At 39.0% G+C, this 14,248-nt stretch overlaps 1 protein-coding gene across 2 annotated transcripts in view; it reads left to right on the top strand.

Moving 5' to 3' along the window:
* TXNL1 (thioredoxin like 1) overlaps nt 1-13,290 on the top strand; it is a 31,031-nt gene extending 17,741 nt beyond the window's left edge. Inside the window, exons 4-8 of one of the 2 annotated variants that reach the window (XM_081943580.1) lie at nt 3,317-3,439; nt 3,652-3,721; nt 4,832-5,004; nt 5,281-5,385; nt 13,024-13,290. In XM_081943580.1, coding sequence (XP_081799706.1) covers nt 3,317-3,439; nt 3,652-3,721; nt 4,832-5,004; nt 5,281-5,385; nt 13,024-13,053 — 501 coding nt within the window. In that variant the 3' untranslated portion in view covers nt 13,054-13,290. Of the gene's footprint in view, nt 1-3,316; nt 3,440-3,651; nt 3,722-4,831; nt 5,005-5,280; nt 5,386-11,311; nt 11,357-13,023 lie in introns of those variants that run through there. The other variant, XM_081943581.1, reaches the window with a different exon arrangement.
* Nucleotides 13,291-14,248: the final 958 nt, after the last annotated feature.

The raw sequence follows: 14,248 nt of genomic DNA, 5'->3' as shown, positions 1-14,248 counted from the left end.
AAATTCCCTGAAGAAGGTTGACTATCCTTACAACAGTAGACGAGGGAAAATATTGTTTGGTATACAAGTAGTTCTCGACTTACAATCATATCTTTAGTGACTGAATTGCATTAATGCAATATCGGGTTTTCAATTTCAATTATATAGCATGTGAAGGATGTGTGTTTGTGTTTTTATTTTTATAGTTATAATGTACACTGAAGATGGCATTTAATTTCATTGTATGGTGTGCAATGACAATAAAGTAAACTACCATATTTTTCGGAGTATAAGACACACCGAAGTATAAGACACACCGAAGTATAAGACGGACTAAGATTTTGACAAGGCAATTTTTTAAAAAAATTGTACTCTGCAGACCTCCCAAAAACGGCCTGTTTTTCGCAAAAACTGGCCTGTTTTTTGTCCCCCCCCCCCAAAAAAAAAGGGATGCATAGCCTTTAGGAGGCTTGTAGAGTGCTCCTGGGGGTTGAGGGGGCAAAACTAGCAAAAAACGGCCCGTTTTTTGGTCATTTATGCCCTCCCCAGCCCCCGGAGCACTCTGGAAGCCTCCTAAAGGCTCTACACGGCCATTTTTGCAAAGGGGGTGGGATTTTGGAAGGCTAAAAATGCTGTATTCAGTGTGTAAGACACACCCAGATTTTCACCTTTTTTTTAGGGAAAAAAGTGTGCCTTATACTCCAAAAAAAACGGTAAACTAAACTTCAAAGTTACAATGCAACTTCAAAAATGTCTTATGACTGTTTTTCACACTTAACAATCGTTGCAGCATCTCCACGGTCACATGGTCAAAATTCAGCTGATGGGCAACTGCATGTACGTACTTATGACCGTTGCAGCGTCCCAGGGTCATCATAACCTTTTGCAATCTTCTGACATGCGAAGTCAGTAGAGAAGCCAGATTCATTTAACAACCCATATTACTTACTTAATTGCAGTGATTCACTTAGCTGTGGCAAGAGAGGTCATAAAATGAGACAAAGCCCATTTAACAACTGCTTAATAACCAAATATTGGGCTCAATTGTAAGTCAAGGACTATACCTATGATCTGGTATTTGGATTGTCCGGAAGAGAGCAAATCTGAATTCTGTACAAAGTACCATATTTTTTGGAGTATAACGCACCGGAGTATAAGACGCACCAAGATTTTGAAGAGGCAAATTTTTTTAAAAAAGGTTTTTGCATTCTGCAGACCTCCCAAAAATGGCCTGTTTTTCAGGAAAATGGGCCTGTTTTTTATCAAAAAAAGAGGGCATGAATAGCCTTTAGGAGGCTTGTAGAGTGCTCCTGGGGGGGGAGCAAAAACAAGCAAAAAATAGCCCATTTTCTGCTCATTTCTGCCCTCCCCAGCCCCCAGGAGCACTCTGGAAGCCTCCTAAAGGCTATGCACAGCCATTTTGGTGAAGGGGACAAAAATGATGTATTCAGTATATAAGACGCAGCCAGATTTTCATCCTCTTTTTTGAGGGAAAAAGGTGTGTCTTATACTCCGAATAATATGGTAATCTACAGGATCAAGATCAATACATCTTAATAGAATCTATTATTCAATTTACATTGTTCGATTATTCCATTTATACAGTGGCCAAAAAACCTCATCAATAATTATAATATATATGTACACCATTTATCATTTGTTCTTATACCAAACCCAAAGCAAACAAACCATATTAGGCCTTATCCTTGTGAGCCATGTAGCACCTAAATGGAACATAACCTCATTCTGGTTTTTAAAAGATGCAAATCTTTTGTGGGTTTTCTGAAAAAGGAAAGAGCCATCATAGCTTGGCAGAAACGTCAGTGCAGTTACAATCCTGATCAGGGAGAGGGGCAGCATCGGTACCGTACTTGAAGAAATCCTTACTCCATTGTTATTCTTACCCATCGATCCCATGGATCCAGAAATGAAGAATTTATACAGGATTTTTATGTTCTCTTTTGTCAAACTCCATATTTGGAATTGGCTCCAGGGCTGAGAGGTAATCGCTCTCAGCAAGTGCTTATCACCATTTCCTTATTCAAGTCTTACCTCTGGGTTCCTGAATGTTGCAAATCACGATCTTGTTTGACAGCAAGAATGACACGCGTGTATAAATGAGAAACTTAATGTGACAAAACACTCAACTGGAGCTGTCACTTTCGTTGCAATTTCTAAGCCGCGTTTGATATTCTGTTCCCTTTAAAAGGGCTCAGTTTTTGCCTCTTGGTCCAAATACTAATAGAGTTACTGACTGGGCAGGAGGTCGGTAGGTGGCTCTTTGTAACTGCAGTGACTTGTGGGTTTGTTTTTTCCCTATTAGCAAATGCAATCCATTACACTTTGCTGAAGGCTGGTATTTGCAGAAACCTAGAATTACATTAAATGCAAAAAAAAAAAACCTTTTGCATCTCTTTTGAGATGTTAAGTACTTGAAATTCACAGCTAAATGGAGACAAATCCTGTAATGTAAATGTATTCCAGATTACCTTTCCAAATGAATCTTTCTTATGTAAATAACTGCCATGAATATAGGCCACTTGAATTTGCACCAGTTCAATTTGCAAATGTTGCCTGTACCACACCCCATTTCCTTGCATCTAGTGTGAATAAAAATAAGGCATGCTAATAGTTTACAGAATGTGCTGTTTAGCAGCTTTGACTTAACATCAGGCAACTACTTCCACCTATTAACAAGATAAAGGTAAAGGTTCCCCTCACACAAAAGTGCTACTCATTCCCGACTCTAGCCAGCGCTTGTCCAAAGAGGCTATGGTCATGTGGCCGGCATGACCAAATGCCCAAGGTACACCAGAGGTGGTTCCTATTTTTCTATGCATTTTTTATGTGCTTCCGAACTGCTAGGTTGGCAGAGGCTGGGACAAGTAACAGGAGCTCACTCTGTTACACAGCGCTTGGGATTCGAACTGCCGACCTTTTTGATCAACAAGCTCAGCGTCTTAGCCACTGAGCTACCGCGTCCTGTTAACAAAGATAAGTTTGTTTTAAAACTGCCTGCCACAAATGGACAGCTCCGGAATAGCAGAAATTTGTGTGGTCAGCCAAATAAACAGGGGTTTCCCCCCCACCCCCTTTCTGTTGCCTCTTATTTTGCATTTGGCAAAAATTCAAATTCATTTACAACCTTATTAATCAGATATTGTTTAAGAACATCTAGGTCTCTTTTTCTCAACCTTGGCCCCTTGAAGATGGGTTGGGGGATTCTGGGCATTGAAGTCCACACATCTTCAAGGGGCTAAGGTTTGAGAAACACTGCTCCAGGTAGTCCCTTATGCAGAACAGCCAAGTAATGAAAGCTGCTGTCTTTTCCTTCCAGATGGACTTGATGCCATTTGTTAATAAAGCTGGATGTGAGTGTCTTAACGAAAGTGATGAACATGGATTTGATAATTGTTTACGTAAAGACTCTACCTTCTTGGAATCAGACTGTGATGAGCAGGTATTAGCAACTTTCAAAAATTTGCCTGGACAATAATTATGTATTTTTCAATAGCACAAGTGTTTTCCATTGTGTACTTATTCAAATCACCTACTCTCATTTGGATGTAGACACAAGGGAACAAGTAACCCAAAATTTGTGCAGCAATGTGTTGTCTACCATATATTTGGACTTTCTGTTCTCAATCTTTTTTTTTTCCCTTTCCTCCACAGCTGCTTATAACAGTAGCTTTTAATCAACCGGTCAAGCTTTATTCTATGAAATGTCAAGGGCCTGATAATGGTAAGTTTAAAAAAAGAGAGAGAGATTATTCCTCAAAGAGAAGTTCCATTGGTACCGTTTTTAATTCCATGTTGATTTTAATAATACAAAGATCAGCTACAGTTTTCTGTTCGTTCTTCTGGCTTCTGTTCTCCACATTGCAGGACAGAGTTAGAACAAATTAATTGAAAATATAATCCGTGCATGCAGAACTTGGCAAAACAAATTATCCAGCACTTCTTAAACAATTCCGTTCGAAAATCACAGATACATTTGTCTTGTAATGGAACCATACCATTTTTCATGTTACTTTGCCTTTGAGTACACAACGTACGTAATAATATACAGATCTCATTAAATAATTAAACCATAAGCACAATCATGTAAAAAGAACCAGATTTTACCTTGATAGTGACATTTACCTTTCATGTTTAGGTTGAGCTTAGTGGTTTGTCGGTAGAGTTATGCAAAAGTTTGCTTTTTTAAAAAAATAAAACCTTTCAGTATAAAATTTCCCAAAATATCCTATTTCAAACACAAACGCGTTTGAACTTAAAAACCATTTTAAACTCAGACAAGCTCTGGCTCACGTGTGACGCTTAAAACTGTCTCCTCATGTTCAGTGCAGGAGATTTCATGATGTGTTATGCTTTTCTGTTAAGATACCGTATTTTTCGGAGTATAAGATGCACCGGAGTATAAAATGTACCAAGGTTTTAAAGAGGCAAATTTTTTAAAAAACGTTTTTGCACTCTGCAAACCTTCCAAAAACAGCCCGTTTTTTGTGAAAACGCCCCCCCTTTTTTTAAAAAAAGGGCATGAATAACCTTTAGAAAGCTTGTATAGTGCTGGGAGGGGGCAAAATTGAGCAAAAAACAGCCTGTTTTTTGCTCATTTCTGCCCTCCCAGCCCCCAGGATCTCTCTGAAAGCTTCCTAAAAGCTATGCACGGCTATTTTGGTGAAGGGGCGGGGTTTCGGGAGGCCAAAAATACTGTATTCAGTGTATAAAACGCACCCAGATTTTCAGCCTCTTTTTTGAGGGGAAAAGGTGCGTCTTATACTCTGAAAAATACGGTAATTTGAATTAGTCTAGGTTTCTGAAAAGGATTGATTATGTTTTTATTATATAGGTCAAGGTCCGAAATATGTAAAAATATTTATCAACCTTCCTCGATCAATGGATTTCGAAGAAGCAGAAAGAAGTGAACCCACTCAAGCTCTGGAACTAACACCAGATGATATTAAAGAAGACAGCCTAATTCAGCTCCGCTATGTAAAGTTTCAGAATGTTAACAGTGTAACTGTGAGTACAAAGTCTTGACTGCCTTCCCAGTAACACAATTGTGCCAACTTGAACAAAACTGTAGTTTAAAACAGTTAAACTAGAATTCGGCATCCTAGAATTCACGTTCAAAATTAGCTGCAAGCAAGCTTGAGTCTCACCAAGTATGTTCCGCAGACTTAAACTTGAGTTATTTTATTATTCCATGGGTTTAACTTCTTTCCTTTGAACTTGGCTCTTTCATGGATTGTTGACACTTTTACATGTATAATTCAGTGCTTGTCTCTTCCCTTTTAGTTATTTGTCCAGTCTAATCAAGGTGATGAAGAAACAACAAGAATTGCATATTTCACATTTATTGGAACACCAGTTCAAGCAACAAACATGAATGATTTCAAGCGGGTAAGTTCAAATTTGGCTTCAAAACAAGAAACAATTATATCTTGAATAGGGTGTGAATCTCATACATATATTCAAAAATAGCTGGCAATGCTTTCAAAAAGAAAAGTTGAGTTTGTTTCTTTGGAGTCTTTATTCTGTAAAGAGCCAAAGAAAGCATGGTTGCTCTGAAAAGCTTATAAGGACTGCTTAAGCCAGAGATTTCCATGAGTGGCTACTTACCCCTAAAAGGTCAAAGTGAATTTGAGGAAAGAATGTAAGAAACCAGGAAAACCATTGAAGAAATAATATAATATGAGCATATTCTTTATTCACAATGATTCTTTGCTCCTGCTTGGGTAAAGGTAAAGGTTCCCCTCGCATATACGTGCTAATCGTTCCCAAAATTAAGGGGCAGTAGTCATCTCCGTTTCAAAGCCAAAGAGCCAGCGCTGTCCAAAGACGTCTCCGTGGTCATGTGGCCAGCATGACTAAATGCCGAAGGCTGTTACATTTCCACCAAGTCATCCCTATTTTTCTACTTGCATTTTTACATGCTTTCGAACTGCTAGGTTGGCAGAAGCTGGGACAAGTAACGAGAGCTCGCTCTATTACGTTTGTGCTAGGGATTCGAACCGCTGAACTGCCGACCTTTCTGATCGACAAGCTCAGCATCTTAGCCACTGAGCCACCGTGTCCCCGCTCTTGCTTAACCACTCTTAATTTCTCAGCCTTCAATGCATTATTTTTAAATTCTCTCTGATTACAAAAGGTTTTTAAAAAAAAAAATTCTTCTGCAAAATGAATAAAACGAACCTGACCTTTTCGGGACAGCAAAACTGGCTTTGATAGTGGATTCTTAGTTGTACAGTGAAGCCACTGTTCGTTTTGTTTATTTAAACAATTTGTTAAGGCCTCCCCTTTTCCAAAAGTGACTTTGGGCCAAATGCATAGGTCAAAACCACAAAAATAATAATTAAGAAAACTAAATACCCAAGTCTCTAAACACAATCCCAACTCATGATATCACCATATTAACCAGCAGAGCTCACCTAACCGCATGGCCCAAGTTTTAGAAGGAATCAGCAAAATCATCATCTAGCAATAACTCTGTTTTTTTAAAATAATAATAATAATAATTCTGGATTAACACAGTACAGAAGAAATCAGTGTTTGTTAATTATGTAATTAAAGTGCCTTAAACAATAAGCTTTCTGAAGTTGAAAGCAGAAAACCGGAGTAGTCAATCATTCTTTTGGGAATCCTGACTTAAGAAATATATTTAAACCTTACAAATATGCATGGTGTGTGATGACATTATTCTGAAGTGTTTGAGGCTTACATAAACATTGTTTCTTATTGCATAAGCTAAGTTTGATTGTACATGTTTATCTACAGATGTCAGGGTTGTTATGACAATGATTTTTCTCTTGAATTGTTTCCTTCTCCAGTCAATACCCTTTAGCCCTCCCGCCTTTTTGTAAAAAACAGGTAGTTCTCTTTGATCATCATCATTTAATGACCCCATAATCCCTTGCAGAGAGGAGTGTGAATAGAGCTAGCAGAGCATTTAATGGCCAGATGCCCTTCCTGTCACCAATACGGAGCTTTGTTCAGCAGATATATTCTCATTGTGCCCAGAGAGAAATATCTGCCTCTACCTAGGATCAAACTCACAGCCTCTTGATTGTGAGGGGAGAGCTCCACCTCTAAGCCACCGCACCACTCTAGGTAGCTCTCTTTGATCCACATTAGAAAGGTAGAGAGACTAGAAGTAATAGGATGCTTCCTTTGTCGAACGTTCCTTGCTTAGGATTTGCTTTATTTGATGAATAGCAACAACCGCAGTTGACAGAGCTACCTGAAGTGATTATTGCATAGCCTGTAGGCCTCTCCTTAGCAGAGGCAGCTTGGAGCTGAAACTTTTAAGGCTATTGCTTTGAAAAAGAAAGGTATAAGTAGCTGAGAATTCTACCAAAGCCCCTTTAATGATGTGAAGGAGGTTATAATTAAAGATGCCTCTTAATTTGTACATAATAAACAGCAGGAAAGACGCTCGAAACAGAGTAATTGAGAAATTCCTGGGGCTAAACTGGATCCCCAGCTTAGCTTTGTCCTTCTTTAATTCTGAGGTATAGAATACCAAGTAGAGCTAACATGAATGCAAGATGAGGATTGCATTCATAGTTGCAGTTCAAAATATCTTGGCTACGTGGCAACATGCCACTCATTTATTTTGGTCTGTTAGTTCCATAGTCTTGTATGGAATCTCGGGATGAGAGGCCTTAGAAAATACCCTATTACTGAATCATTAATTATAGGGTTATAGGGATGAGATTCTCGAGTTTTTAGAAGGGGAGAAAAAGCGTCCAGCTTTCATTTCCCTTTTGCCCTTTCGATCCCTCTTAGTAAATTCTACATCTACCCCTTTTCAGGACTATTAACTTGCCAGAATAACTTCACTTATTAAACTCTAAGAATGAGCAAAACCCCACACTCTGGGAATGTACCATTCAGGGGGACTTGAGAATCTTCCATTTCCCTTTGGACTGGGGGAAACTACCTCTGGATTGTACCACTCAGGGACAATTGGGGCACGGGGGTGTTCCTTGAACTAAATCTTCTGAAATGTCCTAATGGTATTCTAACCCTGAAACAGGTTCGTTTTTATCCAGAACGTTATGTGTCTAACATCTCAAACTGCACCTCCAGAACTGCATGCTTCAGAGATGGGTTTGGCAAGGTCCAAGAGGGAAACAGAAGATTCTGGAGTATTTCGAAATACAGTAGTTGATTCTGTCATCAACTAATTTGTACCTTTCTACTACCTGTAATCCTTATTATGCTTCTAGGGCAGGGGTCAGCAACCTGCAGCTCTGGAGCCGCATGTGGCTCCTTCATCCCTCTGTTGCAGCTCCCTGTCGCTGGTCGACTCCACAATTGATAGGGCTTTCAGTTAGGACAGGAAGAGGAAAAAGAATGCCGCGCTAGGAGGAGACTCTATGGTGGCGGAACCGGACTTCCGGATGGTTTCAGAATTGAATTGGGGGCTTCTGGTTAGGACCTTTGTGGCTCTTTGAGTGTTTTAAGGTTGCCGATCCCTGTTCTAGGGGCTTCCACTCTTAATTTGAAGTGCTAGCCAAACCCCAAGCTACCATATAACAAAATTCTGCACGGAAAATATAACTGTGGCTTTTTGAGGTGATTATACTAATTCAGCAGTTTCTGGATCTACTTTTAAATACCCATTTTCTTATTGGAATATGTGACTTACAAAGCAGATAGGAAAAAGTTGTCTTTGTGTCACATTTTAAAGACTCACAGCATGAATGGTTCCATATCTAAGGGAGATTTCTCCCATTCTCTCTAGCCCTCGGGCATTGGTGGATCAGTCACTACAATCTATAGTACCTGTTGTGTATGTTCCAGTACTCTGGAAGCACTTGGAAGACAAATCAGATATCATATCTTGAGATTTAACTCACTCCTCATCTCTTGCATCCAGAGTTAGGGATTGTTGTGCACTGCATGGTTTTTTTTACTCATTGTATGCAAGTTTAAATTTGGGGTGGAGGTGGTGGGGGGCAGAGAGAGTTTCTCTTTTATGCTAAGTAATATATGGCATGTCCTGCCTCCCTTTTTTGTTACTTTCTTTTAGCTTTGGCTTTTTACATTAATAAGTATTAAAAAATTAAAAAAATTGAAATGAATTGGTTAAATAAATATTAATACCATTTTAATTTTTAAATGAATTAAATTTAATCATGAATTCAATAATTAATATATTAAAATAATGTAATTAATAATCTCCATCCAAGGAAGGGTTATAAAATTCCTGCCTCTCTCTTTGGAGTGAAAGGTGTTTGAGGGGGCTAATGTATGTGAAATTCGTGTAGCTCTCCTTGGCATGGCGTTTCCATTTCCCCCTGTTCATTGGCTACTTATTTTCTCTGCTTCATTGTTAACACTCTATTTTATTATTTTTCAGCATTTCCCTGGCCCAAAGAAATAAAAATGCAGAAGAATTTTGTTCTTAAATGAGCTTTCTTTCCACCGCCCCTTTCCGCCTCCTCCCTCTGCTCCTCATTTGCACAGTTCCACTGCTTTTGGTACCATCAATTCCTGCTCGCCATCTTCTGGGACAGCTTTCTTTCCTCATTATTTCCTCATGGACTTGTCTTTGTTTTTACCATGTGGTTTTTAAATTCTTCTTTTAATGCGCTGTTTTGGTTTTGAAATGCCTTCCTCTTCTGTTAAATGCTTCAACATTTCACCATATTGGCATTTTTTGTGTGTGCCAGTCCTCACAGGAAGTTGAAGGGTGCAACCATGTTCTCCATTCAGACTAAGTGAATTCTAGCTAAGTCTTTCCTGACAGGATTTCCAAGTTCTTACAGATCCCCTCAGGGCAGGGATCTTTCAACTTCTCAAGGGTTAAACTATATAATAGCATTTTTCTGGTCCAGAACATATATGAAGCTGCCTTAAATTGAGTTACATTATGCAGTTTTGTTAGATCTGGCTGGCCAATGCTCTGAGCTACTTCGGAGAGCGAGACATTGAAATTGAGAGTGTCTTGGGCTGTGACTTTGAGTTATGGGCCCCTCAAGGTGTTGCCTGGATTGAGACCCTGTAACTCTGACTGTAATTTTCTCTGATAATCAATTTACTTTTATCCGTATTGTTACTTTCTGTGAAAAATATTTCATATGGTGTTTTAACTTACAGTACAGCATGGTGGTTCTTTCAGAAGGTAACTGAATAGGAAACCATCAGATATGTTTGCCATCAGATATGTTTTCATATGTGATTGGGACCATACCTATCAAATTGCAGCCTGATGGCTTTGCCAGCTGGCTATTCTGAGAATTGTAGTCCTAAAATATCTGGGAATTTGGGAGGGCTTTCCGTCTTGGTAGATAGATTCAAACAAGATAAATAATTTTTTAAAAAATGTACTTCAGCAATTGCTGCCTAAATAAGGAACCTCCTTCCTTCCTTCCCCAGCATAATGAATATCACTTGGGAGTTTCCACTTGTGTCAATTTTCATTATTCACTTAGAAATCCAGCCTGCTCTGTGGTGCTTAATGACAATGTACCATCATGGAATGGAGTCTATCAAAAAAAGCTGCAGGTTGAGAGAAAATTTTAATTCCTAAAAATGATCAGATTAAGAATTTCCCCCCAGAACTTTAAAAGTGGGAAGTGTTTGAATGATTACTGTATTTTTTTATGTATAAAACGCACTCTCTCCCCTCCAAAAAAACAAAAGTAGGTGGAAATGTCTGTGCGTCTTATAGAGTGAATGTTGTCGAAGCCCTGACCACTCACCCGCCCCCACCCTTGGGCCTCTGCCTCCCAGCAATTTGCCTCCTTGCAGCAAACAGCCTGGTCAGCATCAGCATAGCCTGATTTAGCACGAGCAGCTGATTGGCGGTTGGATCTGCCTCCTGGAATACCGCCTATCAGTTGTTCCAGGCTGTGGGGATCATCACCGCCCATTGCTACCGTCACCGCCCATTGCTGCCTCCTATCCCGCCACCTGGAACAGACCGACAATGGGATGTGCAGAGGCCAAAAATGGGACGCGCGGAGGCGGTGATCCCCGCAGCCTGGAACAACTGATAGGCGGTATTACAGGAGGCAGATCCAACCGCCAATCAGCTGTTGGTGCTAAATCAGGCTGTTCTGAAGCTGACCAAGGCTGTTTGCAACAGCAATAGTTCAGAGCATCTTATAGTCTGAAAAATACAGTAATTCATACATATTGAATGGGATGTGCACAATTCATAAACAAAAATGTGCCCAAACAATGAGTCATTAGAAATAAAAAATAATGCATTGTTATTTTTCATTTATCATTATCAATATGAGTTATTGTGGTTAAGAATTCTTCAGATAGATCTAACTGTTGATAAACATCAATGCTGAAATGTTTAATTTTTCAGATAATACACATGGGCCACCTGAGCATTTAACCCTTCTGAATGGTATAGATTATTTTTATGCGGGGGAGGGGTGATTGATGCACCTCTGCTAACATCATAATTGTCTAATTTGTGGTTGTAACTGTCTAATCTAAACCAGAGTACCGTGCTTTAATCAAAGCCAAGGAATAAATGTTTGTTTCACATTTCTGTCCAGTTTAATTTGGCTTTTTATATAACATGCTTAATTAAATCTTAACTTGTTTATTGTTTTCCTTCTGTACTGTTACATGACATTTTAATTCTTTGTTAGCCTGAGTATTTTTGAGCACCAGTGTCTGCATGCCATTATATCTATTCTAAAGATTAGACTTTTTTTTAATGGCTTACATAGTGAATGATGATTGATTATTTTTATGTATGCTGGTTCCAGTTACCAGTCATTTGAGCATTCACTCTTGCTCATAGAAAGACTTCAGCCCATCCAGTCAAATGACCCATTGAATAAATGACCCATCAAAAAATAATTCAAACTTTCCCACTGCTGGCAATTCAGATTTGCACTTGGATTCGCTGAAAAGGCCATACAGCCAAATCTCTTTCCCCAATTACTTATTGCTGCATAATCCTTTTATTTATCTATATGCAATGTATACATTTTCTTACTACTTACATTGCTATACCCCTGCAAATGTATTTCCTTTTTACCAAAATCAATCAAAGCTTTGTCTTCCCCAATGAGTTCCCTCATGCACTCTTTCTATTATGTTTCTCATGATTGGCTTATTTACTATTTGTAACCCATTTCGTGTCACCCATCTTCAACCATTTATCTTCTCAGCCCCCTCTTCAACCGTTTGTTTCTCACTTCTGCCCTTACCAGTTATTATTTTGAGAATTCAGTATTGTGTTATACAAAGTTGTGGTTGTTTGAAACTGCCTCATTAAATGAGTCGAACAGACTCATCATCGGTGCTGCTGATGGGACCTAGTTTGTTGATGTCACTGATGATGTTACCTAGTTTGGATGATGAAATGTTTCCAAGAAAACAGCCAAGCTCAAGAGACCACCAAGCACCCCACTAAAGAAAAGCCATTTCTCCCACAGTTTTTGGAGATTTTTGAGGCCATGTGAGAGCACACCCCATTTTAAGGTAGCCTCCATAAATCAAGAATGAGGTGTGCTCTCAAGAATAGTTGTTAGGTGTTGATGGAATGCCAGTGTGTCACGCAAAACTTCACGACATGTTAACCGTCACTGGTGTAGATACATTAGAAACTAACATTTTATTGAGTGCACACTGACCTATCAAAAGTTTAAGATGCCTTTTTTCTCATCAGCATCTCATAGAAGTTGCTGATCCCTACTGTAGAATTTAACCTTAATGTGAAATGTTGTGGAGCCATTGGAGAAACATAGTTATGCTGTGTTACAACAGGTTTCTGTGCTATTTCATAGTAATAAATTAGATGATGCACATTGAACTGTACCTCATACCGAACTCAGGAGGACAGTGTTTTGATCTGATTGTCATCCCTGTCGTCATTTGAACAGAGCCACTCTTCCTTAGCTAAAAATTAAAAGTTCTTCCATTTAATAATCCTCCGCCACTTTCACCTCATCTCTTAATATGCCTATAGGAAAAGACATTGCAGTTCCTTCTCAGTAGAACGAGAGGTTCTATTTTATCTGCCTTTTCTTCAAGAGGTAACTTTTTCTTCCTCTTTCATAGGTGGTAGGAAAAAAAGGAGAAAGCCACTAAGATGCAACCAAGATGCTGGAAGGCCTTATCACACAGTCAACGTGGGATTTCACATTAGCTTCAGCTCATGGAAGGTCACCCAGCCATAACCAGAGACTATCAGTCTGTTCCATTTTACTGCCATTACAAATAAATCAGTGGATTTTGTTAATATGAGATTTCACTAAACGTGTTTTCTGTTGTAATCTTGGAGCAAAAAAAAAAAAATGTAAATAAAATCCATTAATTTTGTCAAAATTGCAGAGTGGAAGAATTGCTGTCTCACTTTGGTGATAAAAAATGGAATCGTACCTCCTGATTCATACAAGTTCTGTGTGTGTGTGTGTAACTTTGATAATATAGTGTATTTTTCGCTCTGTAAGACACACTTTTTTGTCTCCCCAAAGTGGGTGGAAATGTCTGTGCATCCTATGGAGCAAATATTACTGAAGCCCCGCCCACCCACTGACCCCACCTGCCACCCCTTTTCAGCCTCCACGCACCCTATTTTTGGCCTCCGTATGTCCCATTTTTGGAGTGTGTCTTATGGTGCAAAATATATGGTAATTGTGGGTGTTAATGCCAATATAAATATATCTTCATAGTCTCTGGTTTTAGAGATCAGATTTTTCCGGTTAAAGTGATAAATGGTGATTCTTCTGAAATCACAGCTAATTCCTGAAGGATCAGCAGCTTAACTTGCTAGCCAAAGCCTTCTCTAAATTGACAGTTTCAGAAATGTTGAACTGGATAGACTGGGAATTCTGAAAACTGCAGAGCTAACTTACCTGGAAGGATGTGTTAAGTCCCACAAGGAACTGCAGGCTACCGTCTCTCAATTTCTAAATTGGCTTGCTGAAAAATCTTGCTGAAACATTTTCTCATTTGCATCTGTTTTTGTTTTCTTCCCCCACCCCATATCTGGTGAAAGTAATTAGTGAGCCAGAAAGCATTATTTGGAGGTAGATTTGAATTAAGGGCTGCTAGTTGCTGACTCTTCCCCATTTTAGACACATTTGAGAGGTCATATTGAACAAAACACACCCATTGAAAGAGCAGAAAAATGTGACATCCAAAAGAATGTGACTATTACCTGAGTGATAGTGAAAAGAATGAAATCAGTCTTTTAAGTCCACTAATTTAAATAGAGTTTTTTGGCTCTTGACTTTCCACCAGCTTTTTTCTAACTAAGCTGTTGTGGCCCGCGAGCAGACAG

This window comes from Natrix helvetica (assembly GCF_964273705.1).
Source record: "Natrix helvetica genome assembly, chromosome: 2".
Taxonomy (NCBI): Eukaryota; Metazoa; Chordata; class Lepidosauria; order Squamata; family Natricidae; genus Natrix; species Natrix helvetica.
This window is presented reverse-complemented; position numbering and strand designations above follow the sequence as displayed.